The 23,557-nt window shown below is 48.4% G+C and overlaps 9 protein-coding genes across 9 annotated transcripts; 6 read left to right on the top strand and 3 right to left on the bottom strand.

Moving 5' to 3' along the window:
• Positions 1-1,532: 1,532 nt before the first annotated feature.
• BKA55DRAFT_518710 (uncharacterized protein) lies at positions 1,533-3,173 on the bottom strand (the record flags this gene model as incomplete). The annotated part of the gene is made up of 5 exons (XM_046188289.1): positions 1,533-1,748; positions 1,805-2,424; positions 2,481-2,527; positions 2,576-2,993; positions 3,041-3,173. The coding sequence occupies 5 exons, from the start codon at positions 3,171-3,173 to the stop codon at positions 1,533-1,535; spliced, it is 1,434 nt and encodes a 477-aa protein (XP_046046618.1).
• A 1,371-nt stretch (positions 3,174-4,544) lies between these two features.
• On the top strand, positions 4,545-5,240 carry BKA55DRAFT_693342 (uncharacterized protein; the record flags this gene model as incomplete). The annotated part of the gene is made up of 5 exons (XM_046199901.1): positions 4,545-4,598; positions 4,664-4,767; positions 4,816-5,047; positions 5,095-5,132; positions 5,198-5,240. The coding sequence occupies 5 exons, from the start codon at positions 4,545-4,547 to the stop codon at positions 5,238-5,240; spliced, it is 471 nt and encodes a 156-aa protein (XP_046046617.1).
• Positions 5,241-8,007: 2,767 nt separating this feature from the next.
• On the top strand, positions 8,008-8,376 carry BKA55DRAFT_468047 (ankyrin repeat-containing domain protein; the record flags this gene model as incomplete). Its single annotated transcript, XM_046186125.1, has 1 exon — positions 8,008-8,376. A coding segment is annotated over one exon (369 nt), but the record flags the coding sequence as incomplete, so codon positions are not given.
• Positions 8,377-8,697: 321 nt separating this feature from the next.
• On the top strand, positions 8,698-9,612 carry BKA55DRAFT_518142 (ankyrin repeat-containing domain protein; the record flags this gene model as incomplete). Its single annotated transcript, XM_046188251.1, has 2 exons — positions 8,698-8,878; positions 8,978-9,612. Coding segments are annotated over 2 exons (816 nt in total), but the record flags the coding sequence as incomplete, so codon positions are not given.
• A 2,149-nt stretch (positions 9,613-11,761) lies between these two features.
• On the top strand, positions 11,762-13,514 carry BKA55DRAFT_596457 (uncharacterized protein; the record flags this gene model as incomplete). Its single annotated transcript, XM_046195948.1, has 4 exons — positions 11,762-11,827; positions 12,104-12,930; positions 13,081-13,353; positions 13,409-13,514. 4 exons carry the CDS (start codon positions 11,762-11,764, stop codon positions 13,512-13,514), a joined length of 1,272 nt encoding a protein of 423 aa, XP_046046614.1.
• A 181-nt stretch (positions 13,515-13,695) lies between these two features.
• On the bottom strand, positions 13,696-16,586 carry BKA55DRAFT_112526 (uncharacterized protein). Its single transcript, XM_046184729.1, has 2 exons — positions 16,225-16,586; positions 13,696-16,178 (listed from the first exon to the last, which is right to left on the bottom strand). Exons 1-2 carry the CDS (start codon positions 16,366-16,368, stop codon positions 13,911-13,913), a joined length of 2,412 nt encoding a protein of 803 aa, XP_046046613.1. The 5' UTR covers positions 16,369-16,586; the 3' UTR covers positions 13,696-13,910.
• Positions 16,587-17,041: 455 nt separating this feature from the next.
• Positions 17,042-18,504, top strand: BKA55DRAFT_576497 (uncharacterized protein). The gene is made up of 2 exons (XM_046193487.1): positions 17,042-17,112; positions 17,261-18,504. Exon 2 carries the CDS (start codon positions 17,530-17,532, stop codon positions 18,391-18,393), a length of 864 nt encoding a protein of 287 aa, XP_046046612.1. The 5' UTR covers positions 17,042-17,112; positions 17,261-17,529; the 3' UTR covers positions 18,394-18,504.
• Positions 18,505-18,575: 71 nt separating this feature from the next.
• BKA55DRAFT_649489 (uncharacterized protein) lies at positions 18,576-21,773 on the top strand (the record flags this gene model as incomplete). The annotated part of the gene is made up of 5 exons (XM_046197274.1): positions 18,576-19,433; positions 19,491-19,829; positions 20,461-20,584; positions 20,637-20,802; positions 20,848-21,773. The coding sequence occupies exons 1-5, from the start codon at positions 18,769-18,771 to the stop codon at positions 21,771-21,773; spliced, it is 2,220 nt and encodes a 739-aa protein (XP_046046611.1). The 5' UTR covers positions 18,576-18,768.
• A 49-nt stretch (positions 21,774-21,822) lies between these two features.
• On the bottom strand, positions 21,823-23,534 carry BKA55DRAFT_112497 (uncharacterized protein). Its single transcript, XM_046184728.1, has 2 exons — positions 23,165-23,534; positions 21,823-23,112 (listed from the first exon to the last, which is right to left on the bottom strand). Exon 2 carries the CDS (start codon positions 23,076-23,078, stop codon positions 21,873-21,875), a length of 1,206 nt encoding a protein of 401 aa, XP_046046610.1. The 5' UTR covers positions 23,079-23,112; positions 23,165-23,534; the 3' UTR covers positions 21,823-21,872.
• Between the last annotated feature and the right edge of the window lie 23 nt (positions 23,535-23,557).

Below are 23,557 nucleotides of genomic sequence, written 5' to 3'. Positions count from 1 at the left end.
AGAGCTGGGGCTTGTCCATCGTTTTGCCCTCCGAGTCTGGAGACGGGGCTTTGGGTGTCCAATTCCCCCCTCAAAGAATACTCGTAGGTGTTTAAACTGCTGAGCGGTTGATCATCATTTCGAAGTACGGAAGAAATCTCCTTCTTTTCTCAACGTAGGACAAGCAGACGCCTACTACGTCGCTGTCCTCCCCGCATCAATACGTTGTAGGCAATATCGAAAGTACATGTGAAGCTCAACCATCTTGTGCTACCATAAAACACGAGCTGTTATGCCGCTATCACCATGTCTAGAGGGTTGGAGCCTCAACATCCCACAACCCTTTGTTTATGACATTCACTCAACAATATCTCACATCTTACTCGCTTCTGTATACAGGCAATGGCAACAATGTCTTATTTGTGCACTCAACCTCTTGTGCAGCCCTTTATTGGTTCCGGGCCGGCAAATAATGATCCGAGCCAGACTCGGGGTTATCAGTACCCTCCACTCTCTTCCCGTCCTTGTGGCAGCCTGCTTCGTCGGCGCGTGAAAGAGCAATAAGAAGATCATGGTTTCCTTCAAGACAGCCTTATTTTCAATATCACACACAGGCCTTGGGGATAAGTGGTCAGAACCACCTTAACCCCCGTATTCGCCATGTCCTGTGACACTTCCGGATAACAATGGATGTGGCCGGACATGGTCCAGGTTTGTCGGGACTGTAACCTCCACTCCGCCCGGCGGCGCCAGCTTTCTTCGAGTCTTGAATGTAATACGGTTTCGTTTTCAGAGTAACGTTTGCGTCTTTTCTGCGCTCACCCTCTCACAGAGACATACGGCACGCACCCTCCGTGCCCGGCCGACAATTTCACCCACTCGCAGGCGCCTCCTGCTCTGGTGATGAAAAGGAGGCGCGTCTCCGGCAGAAGTATTACGGTGGGGCCGTTTCCGAGTACAGCACAGTGATTTTACATACGGCGGCACCGTACCGTAATTATCACCGCCACTGCGTTCGGATGGAATGGATTACTACACGCCCCGTGACGATTTCCTTCGTTTATCCTGTCCAGTATATAAATGGATTCAGTATGTTGTTTAGTGGTAAAACATGGAGCTTTGGACACTTGGTCGCTGATGGCACCGGCTTTTGCTGTCATGGTACTTTAACAACGAGGCCGGCAGATTGAATGCCAAAACGGTACCCACCTCCGTCTTGATCACGGAGAGGACCGGTGTCGTTTTGACAGGGGACGGGGAAAGGGCTCAACGATCCGTAGGCTAGCGCTTCTGACCGAACTTGTTCAGTGCCGCGGAATTTCGGAGATATCCTCTTCCGACCCGGATTCAATCATCCATCAAAGGTTTGTTCACAGATGAGCACCAACATATTGAACAAGCAGAGATTCGTCCAGTCTATTTAGCTGGCTAGCTATCTTGTTGATGATTTTTATTGGTTTCTCCCGCAGTTTTATCATACGCTGTATCGTCGAAAAAAGAACACGTTTTCTCCTTCTATAACATCCCATTTCATCTTGACAGAATGCATTTATTTACGCCTTGGTCTCACGGACAGGAAGTGTCTTCTCCTTCTTGCCGCCCTCCTTCTTTTCGGCCTTCTCTGCTTCCTTGGGGGTCTCCTTGACGAAAGGCAAGAACTCGGGTTCACCAGGAATATACTTTCGCAGCACCTCGGGCACAATGAGACCTTCCTCTGTTTGGTAGTTCTCAAGAATGCAGCACAGTGTTCGCTCAGTAGCACAGAGTGTCTGTAAAAGCGAATTAGCCATATGACCCTAAGCACAGAGATCATCCCAAGACTTACGGCGTTCAGAGCATGAACATACTCCTTCTTTCCACCACCAACGATCTGCTTGCCCTTCTTGGAACCATGGCGAATCTCAAGCTCTCTGGTCTGGTAGTCTGTGCAGTTGGAGCAAGAAACAAGCTCCTTGTATTCCTTCTGGAAGGGGAACCATGCCTCCAAGTCGTACTTCTTGGCAGCAGCGTTGTTCAGAGCGCCTGTAACGATACCCACGACCTGGTAGGGAAGGCCAAGGGACTTGTAAAACTCCTCGGAGTTGGCCATCATTTGATCAAACTGGTCCCAGCTGTCATCAGGGCCACAGAGAACGAACTGCTCAACCTTCTCGAACTGATGCACGCGGAAGACACCCCAAGCATCACGGCCGTGGCTACCGGCTTCCTTTCGGAAACAAGTGCTGTAGCCGCAGTATTTGATCGGGAGCTCAGAAGGCTGGATCCACTCCTCGGCATGAAGGGCGGAAAGGGGCTGCTCGCTGGTGGCAATCAGATATCGATCCGACTCAGAGGGTGTAGGTCCTTCGGAAACACGGTAAAGCTCCTCGTCAAATTGAGAGAGCTGTGCAGTCTTGGCCATCTGGTCGCGGTTAAGCATGAAGGGAGGTTGGTTAGGGGTGTAGCCTGCAGCACAGAATTCGTCAACGGTGGTCTGACAATTTAGAGTCCAGTATACATACCCTTGTTGAAGAGGAAGGCTGTGGCGTAGTTGACGAGGGCAAGGTTCCTATCAATGTCAGACATCTTTGTCGCCCTTCAAGCCCTTCCCACTTACAGAAACATGCCGTAGCCAGTCAAGCAGTAACCTCGATGGCCAACCAACTTGACTCCTCGAACAGGGTCGTATCCTCCAAGTCGCAGCAGCACATCGTGGTGTGAAAGAGCAGCTTGCTTGGTCTTGTCGAAAGTCTCAGGCCCCCAAGTTCGCTCGATGGTGTTGTTGTCCTCGTTGTCGCTGACGTGGACGGAGTCGTGCACATAGTTTCCGACGAGCTTTGCCTTGACTTTGAGCTCGGCATTCTTTGCCGCAGCTAGCTCCTCCTGGATTTTCTTCTTCTCTGTCAACTCCTCCTTCTGCTTAAGTAGCTCGGTCGCGTCCTCCTTGGCTCGCTTCTTGAGGCCAATCTCCTTTTGAACCCCGTTTATTTGTGTACCGATCTGTGTAACACCATACTGGGCTTCCGAGATGTTAGCTGGTGCAAAGGGATCAAAAATATTGTCAAGCTATCCCATGACTCACTCTTGCGCGCATCTTGCCAAAGGGCAATGACTTCGTCAACCAGCTCTACAGGAGCATGTCGGCGACGTTGACTCTGTCGAATCTTCTCGGGGTTTCCGCCGCGCTCCTCAATAAAATCCTCAATGTCCAACATCTTGGCGATTCACGATGGTACGATCTTCGTTCAATCTGGTTGAGCCTAACGGTGGATTTTTTACTGGTGTTGATAACCCAAGAAGGAGGGGGAGGGGCAATTGCTTCGATCACCTGACTTGCATATGGAGGGGTCTTTTTTCGAGTTTGGACTTTGATGGTTGTGGAGACTTGATCTAGGCAAGTGAATCAAGAAGCCGTGGAGAATGTTGAAGTACCTAATTGTTGTAGAAAAGAAGACCGCTATAGAAATTTCCAAGCTATTTATTGTTAAGAATACCTAAGAAGTACCATCCTTCATTTGGAAGTTGAGTCATGTTGAGGTCTCTCCGTGTGTGAAGGACGCCGAGTAAGTAACTGAAAGTTGCTGTAAGCATCTGAGCCAATCGCATAATTGATCTGAGACCCACTTTGTTGCTATAGGGTAGGCTCTATACAGGGAGTCATGATAGTGACTTTAGAGTCATCATAGGCCCGGGCTGTAAATAAGAGAATCAAATAAATTACCGTTTTTCAATAGTGTGCTACGATGGTGTGGGTTGTCATTTTACTGGGACGAGTATCGAACAAGAAGCAATATGGAACGCCCCATATAAATCAACTTAGTCTTTTACTAAAAATGAAATGGTAACGGTCTTCGGTATCAGATCGACACATCTGCAATTTATTTCGGAATTCTAGAAGATACAATGAACTCGACGCGATAAAATAAAATGGTTTAGTTGGTAAATTTGTTCCTGGTTCTTGCTTCCTCGGCCATTATTATCCATTGTTGTCTTGAGCGCCAGGTCAGATGAGCTTCCTTGTAGATATATGACTTGATTGAGGCAAGAAGTCATGGCCAGTTGCTCTCTGTGGGAAATCTTCAGCAACCTGAAATACAAACGCAGCCTTCCCTACTACCAATCACTCGGCGCAGCTTATGAAGAGCCCCCATTCAATTCATATACTTCAAGAATGAGAAATAAGTTGTCTATGTTTCGGCAGGCTGGGAAATGTATTGGGTCAAAGCCTTAAAGTGCTCGGCGCTTCAATGAACAGCAGCTTCCTTGGTGTTTCGAGTGAACATTTTGAGCCGAATTTTGAATTGATGGTATGTATCTTCGAACCTCTTCTCTTTTTTATCTCGAGCTGAAACAAAGATGTTGAAGCAACAAACACAGACACCTGAATTAGGCAAGCTACTTGCAAGGGTCAACAGGACCCATGCATCGCCTCTGGTAGCCTCCATCATTGGATGAGGCTGAGCCTTGCTGACGGCCCCCCCAAACCTGCACTTTCCATTAAAGCTCATAAGCCAGCCGTACTCAACATTGCTTGGATTCAAGGTTACCCCGCCTGAGTTCAACTTTCTGTTTGGATCGCCGTCAAAATGAGACTTGGACGTCGTCGAGAGGAAAGTCTCTCATCATCCGACGACACGACGGTAAGATAAAGGATATGACGCTACGAGTCCCGCGTATGGACAACCGCTGACTATTGTGATTTAAGATATCGGATCAGGATGATGAGACGCATTACGAGTACATTCTCAAGGAGATGTACGTGCCTTCTTTAAACGATAACTCATTTGCCGACCAGAAAGACCTTGTGGAGTGAGTTGAACTTGAAACCACAGTCTATTCTAAGCTCACCATATAAAGCCTTGTCTTTGTCCACGGACTAGGGGGAAATCTCAGAACCACTTGGAAGCAAGAGGGTACGACTGAACCGTGGTTTACGAAGCCAGAGTTTCTCGGGCGTCTTAAAGATTCGGTTCGCGTCCTGTCATTTGGCTACAATGCTCACCGTTTCGGTGATGTCGCCAATACGAGAATAATTCATCACGCCAATGATTTACTCAGAAATCTAGTTCTGAAACGGCTTGATCACCCAGTATGTACAGTCAATGTTGTCAATGAATTGGACTAACATCTCTTCAGGACCGCCCTTTAATATTCATCGCTCACAGCCTTGGTGGGTTAGTGGTCAAAAGAGTGGGTTGAGAACCAATTACTATGTATCTTCCGACTGACAAGCCCCAAGGCAATACTACTATGCGCAACAAACGACGATTGGAAAGCTGTGAAGTAAGCCACGAAGTCCATCATCTTCATGGGAACCCCTCATATGGGATCCGAAAAGGCTGAAGACCTCGTCGTTGTGCAGAAGTTGGCATCTTTGATGAAACTTCAAACGGCTGTTGCGACAAACCTCACAAAAGAACTCCGTAGTTTCTCAAACTCAGTACAAGATATCAATATGGAATTTACTATTGATGTTCATCGTTCGATCAAGCTCCTATGCTGCTATGAGTCTCATCCGCAGCGATTACCCAATGGAACCAAAGAAATTGTAAGTGAACCCTTTGGCCATATTGATCCTGCTAACGTCGCCAAGATAGTTCCCCAATGGTCTGCTGTCCTTCAGGGTGTCGATAACATAGATCTAAATTGTACGCACTCTGGACTACCCAAATTCGCCTCCCCTTTACACCCGAGATTCGAACTGTTCTGGGGCGAGGTTCAGAGGCTAGTGAGACTGGCTGAATCACCACCGATAAAACCGATAAAAAAGGCACCTACGTGGACAGATGAAGATGCTACACAGTATGAAACGCCCTTGACCTGCTCGACAAATGCTGATTTCCCTAGGCCGGCACCTCCTCGACCACGTCAGAACGCTCCTCTCCGGCGTCGACATGAAGTAGGGAAAGCATCGAAAGCCTCCAGAGAGTCGGCGGTTCGCTCAAGTGTCGACAAACTATTGAAGGAAGTTACAAGCCGCATTAATGTCGACTTATCAATAAAGCATGAGACTGTTGTGTCTCAAGCTCAGAATCGGGCACAACCAGAGAAATTTGGTAGGCTGAAGTATCGTTACAGGAGTGTATGGTATGCTGACTTGCAAAAGACGTCAAGGAGTTCAACGATTTCATCCGCCTTCTTCGCTCCGTGACACCCGAGAATAAAGGTCTTGATCGCGAGGCCCCGCACTGGCAGACATGTTCTTGGATATTAGAAGATCCCACTTTCGTCAAATGGAAGGAGAACAAGAATGGTAGCCTCCTATTCATCACAGGGAGCCCTGGATGTGGCAAGTCAAACTTGGCAAAATACATCCAGGGTGCAATGAAAGATTCGAATGATGAAAAGTGGGAGGAGAACCTCGTCATACCATTCTATTGTGATAGTCTGGAGAGCTCTCGACATAATCCGCCAATATTGGATCTTGTTGTCCAATCTATGTTGAACAAGTATACCACCATGTCACAAGCGACAAGGAAAAAGCTGGAATCAGTCTTAGAAACCCTTGGGGTCGATAGACAGAAGTCACGATCGCCTCTCGAAACAGAGAATAGTGGACATTTCATCCAGTTGATGGAAATCGTCCAATTACTGGTGACGGCTGAAGATGCCAGACCAACTTGTCTAATAATTGACGGTCTGGATCAATGCGAAGACGAATTCATCATCAGATTACTCCGTGGGTTGGACACGATATTTCGTCGTGAATCTTCTGCTTCAGCCCTCAAAGTAGTCATAACATCACGCATGGCAGACTCGATCCGGGGATTCGCGCTCGCAAATAACCACATAGAAGTCACACCAGATCTGATCTTCAATGATATTCAAAAAGTAGTGGATGAAGAAGTCGACCGCATCATCTTGAGTCGCCGGATAGCCACTGTTGGGCGAGCGTCTGTTTCAGCCGTCATTGTCGAGAGGTCAAACGGAAGTTTTCTTTTCGCATCAGCAGTCCTCAAAGAACTCTGGCACATCAAAGACACAGGAGCCAATTCAGTCTTTACACTCGTTACAAGCTGTCCGCCAACCATGGAAGCGATATATCAACAAGACATGGACCGCATTCAGAATGAACGCACTGATCTGTTTCAGCTGATTCAGATTATCTGCATAGCAAGGTCGACATTGAGAATAGAGGAGGCCAAAGAAATCCTTCGGTTTTTAAATCCATCAGTAACGAGGACTTATGATCTTGTCGGCGATTTGACAAGAACATGCCAGCGACTAATCAGATTTGGCGCCGAGGACACTCTCGAACTTTTGCACCAGACTCTTTACGACTTTATTCTCGACACATACGATCTCAAGCTCGTACATCAAATTCTCGCAACTGCATGCCTCAAATATGTTAGGGAGATAGATTGGGAACCATATCATGATCCATGGACAGAATATTGTCGGGATGCTTTAGCAGATCGCTATGTATTTCTGGAATACGCTTCAGCTTGGTTTAGGTACCATTTGAAGTTTTTTGGGCCAGATACCTACAAGATATCTTGGGATTTATGGGATTTCATCCGCTCCCCGGCTGGGGAAAAGTGGCGATATTATACGTTCCAGAAACGTACATGGGGATCCAGGAGCCCATCGCCTACACGATCGCTTGCGTTATTCAGGGCTCAGACACCGAGTCCCTCGCGATCTAGGAGCAGCTGCTCAAATAGGTCGAGGCCTCGATCGCCCCCTGCAGCAGAACGCCCACAGACGCCTTCTTCAGCTGCTGGCAAGCAGACTGAAGATATGACCGAGGCCGGATACCTATCGGACGACACAGATGATAGTGCGAGTACGTGTGTCTCCGATGGATCTGAGGGCCGTGGGCGGTTGATCACCGCCGCTCAATCCTCCCTTCAATCAGCAAAACCACCGTTGGTGTTGCTTGCTCAGTGGGATGCGGATCTTGTAATCAAAGAGATCTTCTCCAAGGCCTTCGAACCTACCCCAAGCCACTTCCTTCACAAAATCCGTGATCTTCTCCTTTCTGTTTCCCCAACATCAACGCCACAGGTTGAAGAAGACCTGGAAACACTAGTCAACAATATATGGGAAGGCACCACAGCAATACACTATGCTGCAGCCCAGCCGGGGGCAGCATTGGAGATACTTCTCCCTTTTGCAAAGAATGTAGACCTGCCAGATAACGACGGGTCAACACCTTTAATCCTTGCCGCAGTCCGTGGCCATTGCCGGAGCGTGCGGGCTCTCCTCAAGGCCGGTGCCAAGGTAGATGCTGTTGATCCATGGAACCAAACAGCACTGTTCACTGCGGTTGATGTTGGCTCAGTAGATGTTGTTCGAACACTTCTTGAATTTGGGGCCGATCCTAACATTTCATCTATCAGCGGCCATTCACCACTTGCACTAGCTACAGGGAAGAACAACTCCGAAATGGTTGAAATCTTACTGGAGTTCTCAGCGGACCTTAACGCTCCCGCATTTGACGGAAAACCCATACCTTTCTTAGCCAGCTGGATGGGGAGTACCGATGCTCTCGAGATCCTGGTACAGCATGTCGATGTGGATCAAGTTTGGCGTAATGAGCACTTGATTCACATGGCATGCTTCAAGGGATGGAAAGGGGTAGTTGAGAAACTTATAGAGAAGCATGCGAACCTCAATGATCCTCCCAGGGATCTGCCGAAAGCTTCGCCAGTGGCTCTGGCCGTCGAGTCGGGCCATAGCGATATTTTGAGGATGCTTTTGGCTGCGGGTGCCGCAGTCGAGTGCCCCGTAAAGGGGATGAGCTCTCCTTTACATATCGCCGTGGCGGCTCAGAATTTATTGGGCTGTGGGCTACTCCTTGATGCTGGATGCCAAGTCAACGCAGAGGATAGGGATGGAAGCACGGCTCTTTCAATAGCGGCAGATCTGAACGATCTCGAGATCGTCGAATGTCTTGTCTCCCATGGTGCTGATCCAAGTAAACCGGACTATGAAACACCCCTCCATATTGCGGTCGACTGGGGAAACCTTGAGATGGTCGAAACTATTCTGTCGAGTCGGTTCTTTTCCGATATAGACGCGAAAAGTGAAAAGGAATACACTGCTCTGGGTATTGCAGCGACAACTGGGAGATTGGACATCGTCAGTATGCTTCTTGATCATGGAGCGGATCCAAACAAGCGGAATGGACCGCGCAGCTCAAGCGCTCCACTACATATCGCAGCCAACAAAGGTCATCGAAGTATCGCGATAGAACTCCTGAAGCGTGGAGCAGACCTTTATCCGGAAAATACCAAAGAATCAAGTGCCTTTCATGCTGCCTGCATAGGAGGCTGGTTGGATGTGATAGAAACTTTCTTGGAGGTTGTCGACGATGTAGGCGAGTTGGTCAACTTCGAATGGGGCTGGGCAGGGACCCCTTTAAGAGCAGCGGCATCAGGTGGCAGGCTGGATGCCGTAAAGCTACTTCTCGGTAAGGGCGCCGACCCAAACAACCAGCTGCAATCCAAAATCAATAGGGGCCAGACTATCATTCATGCCGCCGCCGAAGGAGGTAATACTCAAGTCTTGGAAGCCATCCTTGAAGCAGTTGATGATTCGTCTCTTGAGGTGCGTGATCGAGCTCAGAGGACCCCGCTCTGGTATGCTTGCTTGGAAGGACATGAGGATATGGTCAAATATCTACTTGAAAAAGGAGCCTCAACAGATGTGATCTTTGATGAAGGAGAAAACATCATACCTATCATTGTGTCTGGCGGATCTGAGAACAATTTGAAGCTCGTATTGGAGAAGAACCCCAGCCTCGACACCGATTGCATCTTACCAGATGGCGAGACCCCTTTATTCAAGGCAGTTAATTCTGGTTACGACAAGCTTGTGCCGATCCTCTTGGAACGTGGTGCAGATGTGAACAGGAGATCGAAATATGGAAACGTTCCAATCTTTGGGGCGATCACCAATCGTCAGAATGATACTTTACGGATTCTTCTTGAGCATGAATCCATCGACCTGACTCAACGGGACTCCTTCGAGCGAACTGCGCTTCAAATCGCACAGCAATCGGGAACACGTTTGATGCCTGCTATGGTGTTAGGTGCTGCCAAAGACTCGGATGTGGAGAGGATCCTTACCAAAAACCGAGATATGTACGGGCTTAACGCCTATGACCTGACCAGACCTGAGGCCAATAATCCTGCGCCATTCGATCACTGTGTCGAAGGTGTACGTCGGGACGCTCAAAGCCTATTGGATGATTTCGACCTTCACGGGGTACGATGGGAGCGCCTTGGGAAGTTTCTGCTTCAACTTGGGTCGTACAGTTTCGCTCAAATTGCTCTTCAAAGGAGTGCTCGAGCTGTAGAGACGACGCCCTTAGTTTTGGAGCATGACAACTATTGTGATATGTGTCTTGCCACAATTGTAGGTCCTCGCTACGTTTGTTGTACATGCTGCACAGTCGACCTTTGCGAATTGTGTGTCAGACAGGACAAAAAGCCAGGAAATCGTACTTGGACCTGCGATTATCATTCCTTTCTTACTGTCCACTTGCCCAAGATTCAGATCCCGGATGTAATGTTAAGGGCTGAGATCGACTTCCATGTGCCAACGCTACTGTCTCCTATTGAAGAGGTGGTTTCAGAAACGAGCGAAGGGGGAACAGCAGGAGAGGGTGATGAACCTCTTCAGGAGTGTCTATCTCTGCAAGGTGATGGCGAAGCCCAGGATGGCGTTTCGTTGTCCTCCGGTGACATTTCGAACAGCTATACAATGGCAATCGAATCTCTCACCGAGCAGTCCTCGACAGCAGTTATTAGCTACTCTGTTGGCGATGGCGGACTTTCAACTAACGTGACTAACAAGTCCAGTGGATTAGCAAAAGAAGGGTGGACAGACAGAACAGAGGACGAACTCCGAGAGTTTCTCGAAGCAGTTCTCAAAACTTTCACCACTTACCAGACGCCGAATGGAATATCCAAATGGAACTTTTCGGCTGATGGGTGGACTTTGAGGTACAGAGATGATTCTATGAAATCCTCATGGACAGAAGGCGATGAGAACGCAACGATTATCCGGCCTGTACGGGAGTGGACACCACTTCAGCCATTGACAGAAGCATACTATTACCTGTCAGGGCTTTCCTATCTCATGGCAAACGTACCGCTGTACTTATTTGCAACCGGACTGGCGTTTCGTGGATATGAAGAGGAAGCTTTGAAGAGAAGGAAGAGGTTGCAGAGGCTTCATAACAAAGTGATATTTCCTGTGAGGCGTCCCTGGGAGGTCGTAGATTGAGGGGAGAGGATCAAGAGGGTCGAGCCAAAAAGAAAAGAATCAGCAGAAAGAGCATAACGATTGCATAGTTTTCGACAGTGTCGAGGATATTTCGAGGATTGTATGAAAGAACTTAAGGCTGTCCGGTTGGTCATGCCGCCTGTCTACAACTGGCAGGGCCTGCGCTTGAACGATTACCAAGCCACTTCTATAGCCCAGGTCGCATTTTTCACAGTAATAAGCTATATACTTAGGAACCAGGCAGTCTTTTAGGGGATATGCAGTGAGTTGGACTGTTCAGGGCTCCACTTCAACTGAGAGATACGTGCACTTGTCCTTGTTCGAAAACCTCACACCAAATTTGTCCCTCTTGTTCCCTCTCTCGTATCCTCTTCCTGTTCTTCCTTATCGCCGAACACTGCAGACGCAAAAGCTATCTAAGCCCGGACGAGAGACGAATATCCAAACAAAGATCCAGACAAATATCTCGGCTCTTTCTTTACACACAAGTGAGAATCCCCAGTCGTCAACTACCTCCGTCAACACAATCTAATTACGCACTTCCCTTAGTGCCCAAACCTAAGTCGCAATGACTCTTAAACAGCAGGTTGACCACTACGCCAGCGTGGTGGGAGCCCCCGTACCAGACGAGCACGTGTGCGTTGCGTACAGGGCTGGTACCTGCGAGGCATTGCAGTTCCTCTGCAGGGCATGCAGGAGGCTCAGCCCAGCTTGGAGATGCTGCAACCTCTGCCTATGAAGCCTGCCGTCCGTCGGAAGCAGAGGCTTCTGCTTCCGATGTGTACCGAAGCAAAGACATGAGTTTTCGAACTTGCCGCCCCCTGATAGTTGGGAACTGGCGAAGAGGGACGCGATGTTTATACTGGCGTCCTTCTATCGACCAATGCCTGTCTGTCTTTTTTGCCGCAAGTTCTCAGACGGCGGTATCGACTGTGGTGAGCATGGTGATTTCGATGCAGAAAATCGTCAAAATGCTATCTCAATCGACCACACAGATGCCATCATGGCTGGGAAATATCCGCAATCAAGCACCCACAGTTTCGACTGGGAGCCACGACAGGGTGTAGTCGGTGGTATGGAGCTTCCTTCTCTTCGAGACGCAGGAGTGACAATGGATTGGTTCACAGAACAGCTGAAAATCGAGCAAGAATGGGCCAAGCTCTACCCTCACACACTCTCGCCCATCGCCCAGTCTGGGATCATGTTTATCATGTTGACAAGCGCGCCTCCTGACTCTTGGGACAAAATCAAGTCCCTGGTCCTGGTCAACAAGTTCCTCAACGGCTTGGTTAAAGGGACACACACAAAAGCCAACGAGACCAGACTTGTCTGCAGTCCGTGGCCGAGACCCGAACTTATGCCCAACATTGACCCTCGCGGAACTCTTAAACCTTCACCCCTCGAATGCCCCAAGGCGAACCTGCAGGAAATCTTCGCGACCTTCTTTGACCATGTCCTTTGGACGAGAGCGACCGCCGTCCACTCATTTAAGGACCAAAGTCTTCGCAGTACGTACAGTTACGTTCAATGTGTGTATCGCGAAAAAGCACTACTCCCGGGTATCCTGGGGTGTCATCTTGTCGCTACCCACGCCGGCATGAACGCCAGTCCTGAAATCCTTGTTTACGGACCAGCCAACGATGGAACTGAGAGGCTTAAGCCTGTCATCTCCCTCAAGAACACCCAGATGGGCAGGACACCAGCCCCATTCATCAACCCAGCTCTGCTCGCCTGCGAGTACGAGCGCAGACACCCCTATTGGTCTCAGCACCAACAGAGAAAGCCTTGGGAGCTCCCGGAGAGGTACTCTCACCACTCTGTCGGTGATCCGGCGATGCTGCAGATGATCATGCTCGGGCATATTGAGTACTACATAGACCGTAGCAGACCATGCTGGTCGGACGAAATTTCAGATGCCCATAAGGATGATGAGGATTGGCAAACCCAGCCGCAGCATCCTCTTCTGCGCCATCCGCCGATGATACTGATGCATGCCAACGATGGCCCCGGCCCACGAGATACACCCATTAATGCGATCATTGGCCCTTCAGGAATTCCGCGTGCACCGAACTTCGGAAAGAGGCTACAGCTTGCCCGAACCGAGGTCCCAGGCCAGGCGTTTCAGCTGGCGCTGGCCGAGACGCACACCGTAATTGATCAGTTCGAGACACTTGACCTCGATGATTCTGAAATGGAGGAAGACGATTCTGTAGAGGAGGAAGGTGATTCTGAAATGGAAGAGGATGGTTCCGAAGACGAGGATGACTCTGAGATGGACGAAGACTGAGTTACTTAACTCTGGGGCGGAAGTCAGTGGCTGAGAGATTGGCAACTGATGAGCCGAACATAGAGAATGGTGCAGTCATAAGGACAGGATCCAGAGGTAATTGAAGGGACGAAGGACTTGCTCGTCTATGTAGAGCTGTGTATTAAATTATGTGTAGTATCGACAACTGATATCTTCCAATTGACATGAAGTTGGAAGTTTCGAGCAATCACCATAACTTGACAGAAAGCGATTTCTTCTAAGTAAAAGACTGAAATAATTGAGCATTATCAAGTATGAGAGGAAATATTGTAAAACCCTGAAGATAACAACCGAGAATAATCGAACTGAATATGGTGCATAACGTGGCCTTGATGATATCTTAGCGGCCCAAAATTATACCACTACCACAGATCCATCAATTGCCAACTTCCAGATATGTCGAAGCAAATCAACATTCCTTAGCAACATCGCCACTTGGCATCGAAACCGAGTACTCGAGTCCTAATTTTACCGCCTTGCCCGCATTCAACGAGACCTCCCAGGAAACTTGTCCGCTCTTCTTGAGAGATGCCATCGCTTTACCCCAGTCTTTATCCTCCGCAATCTCACGTCCAGGAGCGCCAGTCTCTTGACGCGGTCCTTCGACAGTCAAACCTCGAGGGCTCAATAACTCAACTCGAAGGCGATCATCCTCTGAAACAGGGATTTGATCCAGGACCAGAAGGCTGATGGGCTTTTTAGCAGTTACGCGGGTGTTGTGCACTGTGACAGCGCGAACATAGACAGAGCTGTCTTCCTTGCTGAACACTCCGCTCGTGCTTCTTCGAACATCAGGCTTAGGGTACATGACTCTAATCGCCGAGTCCACACCCAGACTAAGCGTGAAGACCTCACCGGAGCTACATCGAGGAATCTTGGTCTGTCCCATAAAGCTACCGTCAAGCGTCAAGCTCGCAGGCCCGCGGAGTAAGGTAAGTTTACTATTGTTCTTGAGTTTAGCCTTTAGATAAGCCGCTGGCTGATACTTGGCAACAATAGTATGGCTGAATAGAACATTCGTAAACTGCAGGCGAGCGACACGTTGCTTTGAAACGGTGAACTTGGGCACGAGAGTCTTGAGGCCGGGAAGATCGAAGGTTGTGGTGAAGCCTGTTTCTTCAACCAGAGAATTCTGGAACTCGAGTGATGGCTGGGCATCCGTCATGGTTGTATCTTCATCCAGCAAGACATCAAAGTCGTTGTTAGAGGAGAAGTCCATCTGCGCCATTCCTGGGAATTGCTGCTGTTGTTGCTGTTGTTGCTGTTGCTGCTGCTGCTGCTGCATCTGTTGCATCTGTTGCTGCTGCGCCATCTGTTGCTGCATCATCATGTGCGACTCAGGCGGTCGCATCTGCGACCCTGTATATTGTGGTTGTTGCTGCGCCATCATCGCAGGAACAGGAGCAGGAGGAGGCGGACCCATGGAGTCCTGCTCCTGTCTAGCCATCATCAGCCTCTTCTTGTTCTGCTGTTCCAACATCATCAACTGCATCTGATAGTCATTCAGAGCATGGCCTGGAAGACCAAACATTTCGCGCCTAAAGTTAGGAGGCTGTTGTGGTGTTTGTTTCTTGTTACGCCAGGTGGCCTGTTGCTGAAGTTCCACCACACTTTCAAAAGCACCACTCTCGCCGGATGAGGACTTCTTGTTGCCCAGCTTGATACGCCAGGGCGTGAGAATGGGAATTGACTCATCAAGGCTCGAAGATGTGGCCTGGGAAGTGGACAATGTGATCTTACAGTTCTCCCATATCTCAGATGTGGTGTTGTGTAGACCAGCATCGAAGCAAAGTGTACCCGTGGAGTCAACAGTTGACAGCTGGATGTCATAACTGGGAGTCCAGAATGCCGAGTTGGTGACATACGACAGCACAAGATTACATGAGGATGTCTCTTCCAGGTCTATAGTCTTGCTCCTGGGTCGCTGAACAAGTTCAACCTCGCTGGATACAGATTCCCGGCGAGACGAAGCCGGCGTGTAGAATGAGTTCACCTCAAGCTGTATGTGTATGGAATAGCAGAACTGAGGCCAGCAACGTGAGCGCTCGTTGCGAATACGCTCCTTCTCCTTGCGCTTCTCCTCTTGACGTTTCTGGCGCTGTTCCTGTTTTTTCTGGGCGACTTTCTGGATTCTGGCCATGTTCTTGGCCTCCTTCTTCTGAAACTTATTTCCAAGCTTGTTCAAGCGCATTTGCTCCTTGGTAACCTTGTTAATGGCCTCCGTGAGTTCTCGTTCCCTCTGCACGCCGACTAGACGTTCTTCGAATGCTTTTTGGTGCTCTTGCTTATAAGTGTCAAGCATCTCACTGATGTTAACACCCTCTCTCTTGTCAAGAGACTTGGAGTAGATATCAAGGATCTTGATACGCTCATCAGCATTGCCAATGATTTCTCTGGCTCGCTGCTGCTCGTCTTTGAGTTCGATGAGCTTCATCTTGGTTTCCAGCAACTTCTTGTGCTGCGGTACTTCCGGGGGCTCATCATCTTCTTGTTCATCATCTTCACTGTCTGGGTCATCATCATCCGAGTCTGGATAAACTTCATCAAAAAGTTCGCGGTTGGGGAGAAATTCAACACTGATGCCCGCGATGGTAGCAGCGCCGCTACCTTCAACGGTGACCGAGTTCTTGTCAATAGTCGGGCTCAACCCGACAATGGATATCTCGTTGACTCCAGGCTAGCTAGGTAAGCATAAGGAGAGACGTTGGTCAAGAAAGGCCTACCTTGAGAGGCACATCCTTGATCTCTCTCTTGACCTGTGCTTGGGTAGGGAAGAGGATGACAGAGCGTGTTCCAAGGTCACGAATCTTGTATTCGACCTTATGGCCAACGTCTGTGTCGAAGACGGGAGCGGCGAGGTCCATCATGATGAAGAGGTTTGATTGGGATAACTCTTGGAGGCAGCAACAACACAAGGAGGTGTCACGATGGTGGACTGGAAGAAGAAGTATAAAGAAGGAGGATGGTACGATGAGAGAGATGGAGGAGAGATGCAAAGAGAAAGAGGACTGTTGAGCATGCCAAAACAGAGGACGGAGGGGGGGGATGAGATACTTATACTCGGACGACAGATGCTGGGGGCCAGGCAGATGGCAGGTCAGAAGTCACTTGTACCAGAATAAGGCAGAAAAAACCATAGCGGACAATTAGACATGAGGTTGAAAAAGATGGAGGTCCTAATTGGTATAGAGCTTGATCACCCACTAACACGATGCGATGCTACTGAGCATCCGTAGGGCTATCAGTGATGTAAAGGAGTCAATTGATTATAATTGACCTTTGTGACGAAAAGATGATATTTATTTTAGCAAGATAACAAGATACGAAAAATATTGTTTGGAGAGCGGCCGACTCTAACGGATGCTTCATCTCTTATACGAGAGAGGGACGAGAGAGCGAGGGGACAGGAGTAAGAAGGGAAACGGTGGGGGACGTCCCTTGGGTCTTCAGTGATTGCCTGCTGATTCATCTGAGGTGGACGCCTTATCCTAATGCCTGAGACTTCAGGTGTCATCTTGTTCCCAGGCCACAACATTAGGCTCCTAATTTTGATAGCATCTTGTTAAGATGAGATAGATATATGCTTACAAAAGCTCTGATTTTACATGTTGGCAAGTGTTTCAGTATTTTTCCTATTTGCATTGGCAAACATCGCATCAAATGGCCAACATGTCAGCAGGAGTTCACTCCAAACACACCCTGGAGCTTGATATAAGAACCAAGGTTATTTACATGCTCTTAATAACTAACAGACCCCAGTGTTTGCTTAAGAAAAGCCATGAAATTATTGCAAACGATAGTGTTTGTTGCACCGTAGGCCACATCTTCAGTTCAAACCCTTAATGAGTCAATTGTCCAGATGACATCTTGTGGTTTGCTCACCACCTTACACGGCATCGCAATCAACCTCACCAAACCTGAACCGGATGCTGATACAATGCTTCTCAGTATTTATAAATGCGAGCAATATCACCAACATGCTTTAGATTTGACATGTGTGCAGAACCATCTTAGGTGCTCTCAAAAGCATGTTCGGGCATTATCGCCTTTATGATCACCATCATCGTCACCCTTTGTACCCCAGAGAAAGACGCGCGCAAATCCCGCAGAGAATCAACATGGCTGACGGCAGGCGTCGTGCCCTGAACGGTATTGCCGACATCGATTATGGCGACGTCTTTGAAGATCTCGGTGAGCCACACGACATAGCTTTCAGACGCCGGCATCCATTCATTCCAGGACCTGGTGGAAGACAAAACATCATCATTGTACACTCGAGAATCGGACAATCGAGGAGAAGATACAGTGTCGACCAAGAAGTCCTGTTCAATCTCCTACCCAGAGTCCGGGAGGCACCGAGACGCGGAGCACTGGTGCTGAGCACCTACTTTCGCGAGCCATACTTGGAAAATCATCCAGAGGATTTGATGAATTGGGCTCTCGACTTTATGTTCCAGCACCTCTCAGAATCCACCAGAATTGAAGCGATGGACATGTTCGGCGTTGCTATGCAGGACATTGAAAATGATCCAATCCGTGGCCGTGCAGTCAACGAATGGGCAGCTAAAATGCATGCTCTGTGCATCGTGCTCAGCAATGATCAAGGGCTGGGATGCTCAGAAGATCTTCTTGGCAGAATTCTCGACTTTTTCGAATTTCTCATCCGAGAAGTGCATAATCTTTTGGGATGGAATCAAGCAGCGGTTCTCTTTGAAGCTTTTGCAAATATCGTTCGGACAAATCGAGGGGATCAGGTGCAGCAGATTCGAAGGATCTGGAATCGATTTGACCCAGAGGTTCAGCACCAGATATTGGTTGACATTAGGAGTGCACTGCCTGTTGAGGGCATTGATGATATGGCGCACCGCATGTATCGAACATTGGGATACTAGAAGCCACCAGAAACTGGAATGAGGAACAAGAAGAGAATCTGGTCATTTTGTGAATAGTTATGCAGTATTCAATAGTTACGAATCATAGCACGAATTGCATAAGTCATCCCCAGCCTCATGAATTCCATCACCCCACCTCTCGCTCAGCCTATCCCCCGGCCACTCGGACGTCATGGGCTGGCCTCGTTTATTCATTCAACCAGCCTCTCTCGCTCTCCACCACAATTGTAGCCAGCGCATACGTACATACATACTCATTCTTTGTCGGTCACCTTGGGCAGAAAACCACCTGTTGGGTGAGCTGTTACGGACAATTTGTTCATCTGTTCAATTATACGTCGTTATTTGAGCCAAGACTGAAACCTGAACGCCATAATGTCTGATACCCGCAAGTCAAACAAGTCACCGCTTCAATCGCTGGATCCTCAGCCCATCCGTACTCCGTCTCCCTCTCGGGACCGTGACCGAGAGCGAGACCGGCGGGATCGTGCTTTTGATCGAGGTCCAGAGAGAGCAAAGTCATATCCAGGTCCTGAATCTCAGTATGGTCCTCAGCCTTATGGACCTCAGAACTACAATCCCCACGATTATGCCAACCAGAGCTATAAACCTCAGAATTACGACTCACCAGGCTACAACCAGCCTTACAACCCGCAGAACTACCCTCCCGTAACTGGTCCTCAAATTGGCCCAGGCAACCTCCCGATCCGTCCCGCCTCTGAATCATATCTTCCCAACCATGCCGGAGCCATGGCTACTGCACCAACCCAGCAATTGGTCCCCGCCACAGCACCGAATGATCTGCGAGAGTTACAAGCTCTCAGAGTCAACTGCCAGTTCAATCTGCGCGAGTACATGAGCCTGCAGCGTCAGCGACGAGGTGGCGATTCCGCCGTCTCTGCTTATGAGCTTGAGACGCGGATTCGAAACCAGACCAACATGGTTTTGAATGATCTGAGGATCCTGCAGGGTGAGGTGCGCAGCATCGCTAAAGAAGCCGAGAACCACCGATGGCGAAGATGGATCATCGGAGGAGCCATGTAAGTTACATCCGCATCCCGCTCGCTTGGACCCAAGCAATTGACTGACTTCAACAGTGCTACGTTCATTCCCTTCATCCGCCGCTTCTGGCGCCGAAACGACGATGACGAAGATTCTCACTCATCAGCCAACGACACCGAGTACGCCTTCAAAAAGTCAAAGGGTCTTCTCGAACACATTAAGAACGGTATACTTGGCAAAGGCCGGTTCGCCAAAATAGCATTCTTTGTATTTGCCGTGCTCGTTGTGTTTTCTAATGAAGTGTCTATCCGAGTAGCTCGGACTGTGCAGAAACGGCTTAAGAAACTGACTGCGAGAATCGAGCACGGTGATCCCGATATCGATGAGAAGGACATGAAGCTTCTTGAGGGCTGGCGATGGAGGGTTCTACTGTGGTAAGACAGTGCCACAACGATGACATGAAAGGTGCATAAGATGAGAGGATATGATTGAAACGAAGCCGAGGCGATTGTATTTACTGAATGATTTTTTGTTGTAAGATTGCAGTTTATTTATTTCTATGATCTCATGAGTTTTCAATACATAGTTGCCAATCTAATGACGGGAGTTTCCTGGTAGCAATTACAGTTGAATAGCTTGTGTCCAAGCTGTCGCTAAACTATGAGACCTCCACTGACATCACTGATCCCTGCAAACTCATCTCCATCTCGATTATAGTCCAACCACAGAAAGTTGCAGGTGTCACAACCTACACTTATCATAACTGAAGAAATACTGACAGAAGGAAATCCTTCATATGACCCAAGAAAATCAAGTCGGCTATCAAGAATGGGCGGCAAACGCAAAGCCTCACAAGGCCTTCGGGATCACTCGCTCCCTGTAGACCAACCGATGACCCTTGAAGGCCCCCCAGGAGATGCAAAATCTCGAGATAGTCACTACACTGAGCTATACTCGAAAGCGCCAGATTTCCAACAGCTTGCTCTTCAAGATGCAGATTTTGCGCGATTGTGAATACTCCTTCCCTCAAAATGCACGAGAACCTCATCTAATACATCATCTCAGGTGGAATCAACACAAAACTGATTTCTTCAATAATCCGGAATGTGTTATGCAATTGACGAAATCGCTTCTCAAGCTAGATTTTGAACTGAAGCTAGAACTTCCTGGCGATCGACTATGCCCTCCTGTGAGTTTCATCTCCTTTCTTGACGCGTCTTGCTCTCTGACGCGCCTGACAGGTCCTAAATCGACACAACTATTTACTATGGCTGAAAGGCCTCCTGGACAGCACTTCATATGAGAACCAGGATAGAAAAATCGTTGGTGTAGATATTGGCACTGGTGCAAGTTGCATATACCCTTTGATGGGTTGCACTGAACGTGACTGGGAGTTTATCGCCACTGGTAAGCCCTTCATCACCCATTGACCAGGAGCAACGCTAATAAAAGCAGACATCGATTCAAAAAGCCTCGAGTATGCTCGCAAGAACGTGGCGCTGAACAAACTCGAACAAAGGATCAAGGTCGTGGAGCGAAAGCCAACCGATGCCCTCATTCCGCTCGATGACCTCAATGTTGACAGCCTCGCATTCACCATGTCAAATCCACCCTTCTACAAATCCGAAGAAGAGCTACTGGAGGGCGCGAAGCAAAAGTCTCGCCCGCCTTTCACAGCATGTACAGGAGCCAAGGTGGAAATGGTCACTGACGGCGGCGAAGTCGCTTTTGTTGACCGCATGCTCAAAGAGTCTCTCGTCCTTCAAGAACGTGTACAATGGTACACATCCATGTTCGGGTTTCTCACAAGCCTAATCGAGTTTGTGGACAAATTGAGAGAGCACAAAATCGACAATTATGCTGTTACGGAGTTCGTCCAGGGCAGCAAGACAAGGAGATGGGCTATTGCATGGAGTTTCGGAAACATGAGACCAGCCCAATCAGTTGCACGCGGCATCAAGACAGCAGTTTCCAAAAACGTGCTTCCAGAGATCACAGAAGAGAACGTCGTTAACATACTTTTACAAGAGAAAATTGGTGACTTTGCGAATCGATTTCGAGTTGAACTTGAGAAATTAGACTTGATCACATGGGAATGGGACACTGGACGCCTAGAAGGGATCGGACGAGCAACAGGTCGCGTCTGGGCACGAGCTTGGCGCCGAAGAAAACAAAGAGGGGAGACTGAAGACCAAAAGGAGGTAGACGTGAAGTGCGAGTTTGCTTTCAAGGTTTCCATACGAGTTGGTAAGGATGATGTGTCAGTCCATTGTCGATGGCTTGAAGGTCACGATCCTGTCACATTTGAGAGTTTTCGGGGGTATTTGAAGAAGACGGTGCGGTCCATCAACTCTCAGAACACTGAGAACAAAACATAGAGTTAGAGAACATCTAGTTTAGCCACAGGTGTCTCTGTAAGATAGGATCGTGCTTCATAACCCCTAAAAAGTACTAATAGTAATACACAGCTGGCTGAACTAAGCTCTAACTCTCAGTCGGAAGCCTTCAAGATCAGCTAAAACTTCCTCCTTACCCTTCCCGTTCACCAATGCAACTCGAATAATGTCTTGCTCCGATTCAGGCGCCATTTTCTCGTTTCTGGGAGGGTTGTTGTCCAGATTTGTCGGGAAAGGATAGCCTTCTCCAATAGCAGCGATAAACATCTGGACCTCATCACTGAGACCTTGCTCTCTATATGTAGCAGTCAAGACGTCCCATGTACCCTCCACAAGTGGCAAAGCATCAATTGCTTCCATCGGTTTACCAAACGCACTGCTGATTTGGACGAGATTAACAAGGCGATTGATATCCGCAGACTTATTCTCGCCAGCTGCATGGAAAAGAGCAGGATTGAACCACAGACCATCGCCCTTTTTCAGGGGTAGTGAGATATAGTTCTCCAGAAAAAACTCATTAAACTCGGAGAGACGATACGCCATGTACCCAGGTGCAAATGCCTGACTGAACGGCAAAAGTCTCGTCGGGCCGCTCTCAAGAGGTACGTCGACGTGTGCTATAGCGCCTTGCAGGGTCAAGCATTGACTTGCAACTTGCATTACCCTGGGATATTTTCCACAGGTCTCGGCAGACATGAAACCTAGGTGATAGTCGCGATGAGAAACTTGAGGTTGTCCTCCAGGCCGGACGTTGTTGACTTGAGTAGTGATGCGATACCCTGGGCCAAGCCAAGAAGAAAAGATGAGATTCAGGTAGGGATTCGAGAAGTAGTTGAAGAAGGAGTCTGGGTCTTGAAGGCCATGTTTGCTGAACGAGTTCCAGATTCGATCGTTTTTACCAGCACTTGCGAAGTGATCACCTGCTGTTTTGGTACCCTGACTCTCCTTTTTGATAATATGATTGAAGGCGGTGGTTGACTTGTTGATTACGTCCAAGTTGGTGTAAAGACTAGCTGTGACAAAAACACCAGGGCCGTACAAAAGAACTTTGTACCATTCGTCTTGGAGAGCGGACTTTTGATCTTCGGTAAGGGTTGAGAAGTTCGAAAGATTGTAAATAGGTACGTTCTCTTTGATGTCTGCAGCAAGAGGGTAGTCTTCTTTGGTGGCTTTCTGAGAGCAAAGTTTCTTGAAGGCATCAAGAGAAGGAGGCGGAGAGAGTTTGAAAAGACGAATGTGTCCGTGTCCCTTCATGATGCTGTTGAATGTATTTCCGTTGGTGGACATTTTGAAAAGGTGATTTCGTCGTGGTAGATAGAGACTTAGAGTAGCGTCAGTTCAGGATGTGGTGGAAGACCTTCATCAAGAAATACCTTTTGTTCGGGGAGAATACCGAGAAAAGTGACAATGCTTTTGATCATCGATGATTCCATTGTGTCTCGGGATATTAGATGGTGTTCAATTCCGTCTTAGATGAGCCGATGATATGATATTCCTGCAACACAAACACACTCGGGCCAAGCATGGTGGTTCACGAGGTCAGGAATCGCCGAATAATTTAACCGAAAGATTTAAGCATATGGAAGAGCCAATGAATGTAAATAAAACTGACAAGCTATAGGTTACCTTGATACTTACATGCATGCATGCTTGGAGATCGCAAATGCGGGGATACTGTAACAGAGGTCACTTTTAGATGAGTTCGCATCTTAATTGTCTTGAATCTGTTAGGCTAATTGCGATGCTGTTAGGGGTTCAATGAACTA

Source organism: Fusarium redolens (genome assembly GCF_020744475.1).
Source record: "Fusarium redolens strain MPI-CAGE-AT-0023 chromosome Unknown BKA55scaffold_13, whole genome shotgun sequence".
Taxonomy (NCBI): Eukaryota; Fungi; Ascomycota; class Sordariomycetes; order Hypocreales; family Nectriaceae; genus Fusarium; species Fusarium redolens.
Note: the sequence above shows the minus strand (reverse complement) of the source record. Positions and strands in the feature narration are given on the sequence as shown.

What these genes read in the sequence shown, in the direction of transcription:
- BKA55DRAFT_112526 (XM_046184729.1), bottom strand. Translation starts at nt 16,368, where the DNA reads ATGATGGACCTCGCCGCTCCCGTCTTCGACACAGACGTTGGCCATAAG. An exon ending in TCAAGGATGTGCCTCTCAAG is followed by an intron (nt 16,179 to 16,224) that starts GTAGGCCTTTCT and finishes TTACCTAGCTAG; the next exon opens with CCTGGAGTCAACGAGATATC.
- BKA55DRAFT_112497 (XM_046184728.1), bottom strand. Translation starts at nt 23,078, where the DNA reads ATGTCCACCAACGGAAATACATTCAACAGCATCATGAAGGGACACGGA.
- BKA55DRAFT_576497 (XM_046193487.1), top strand. Translation starts at nt 17,530, where the DNA reads ATGTTCGGGCATTATCGCCTTTATGATCACCATCATCGTCACCCTTTG.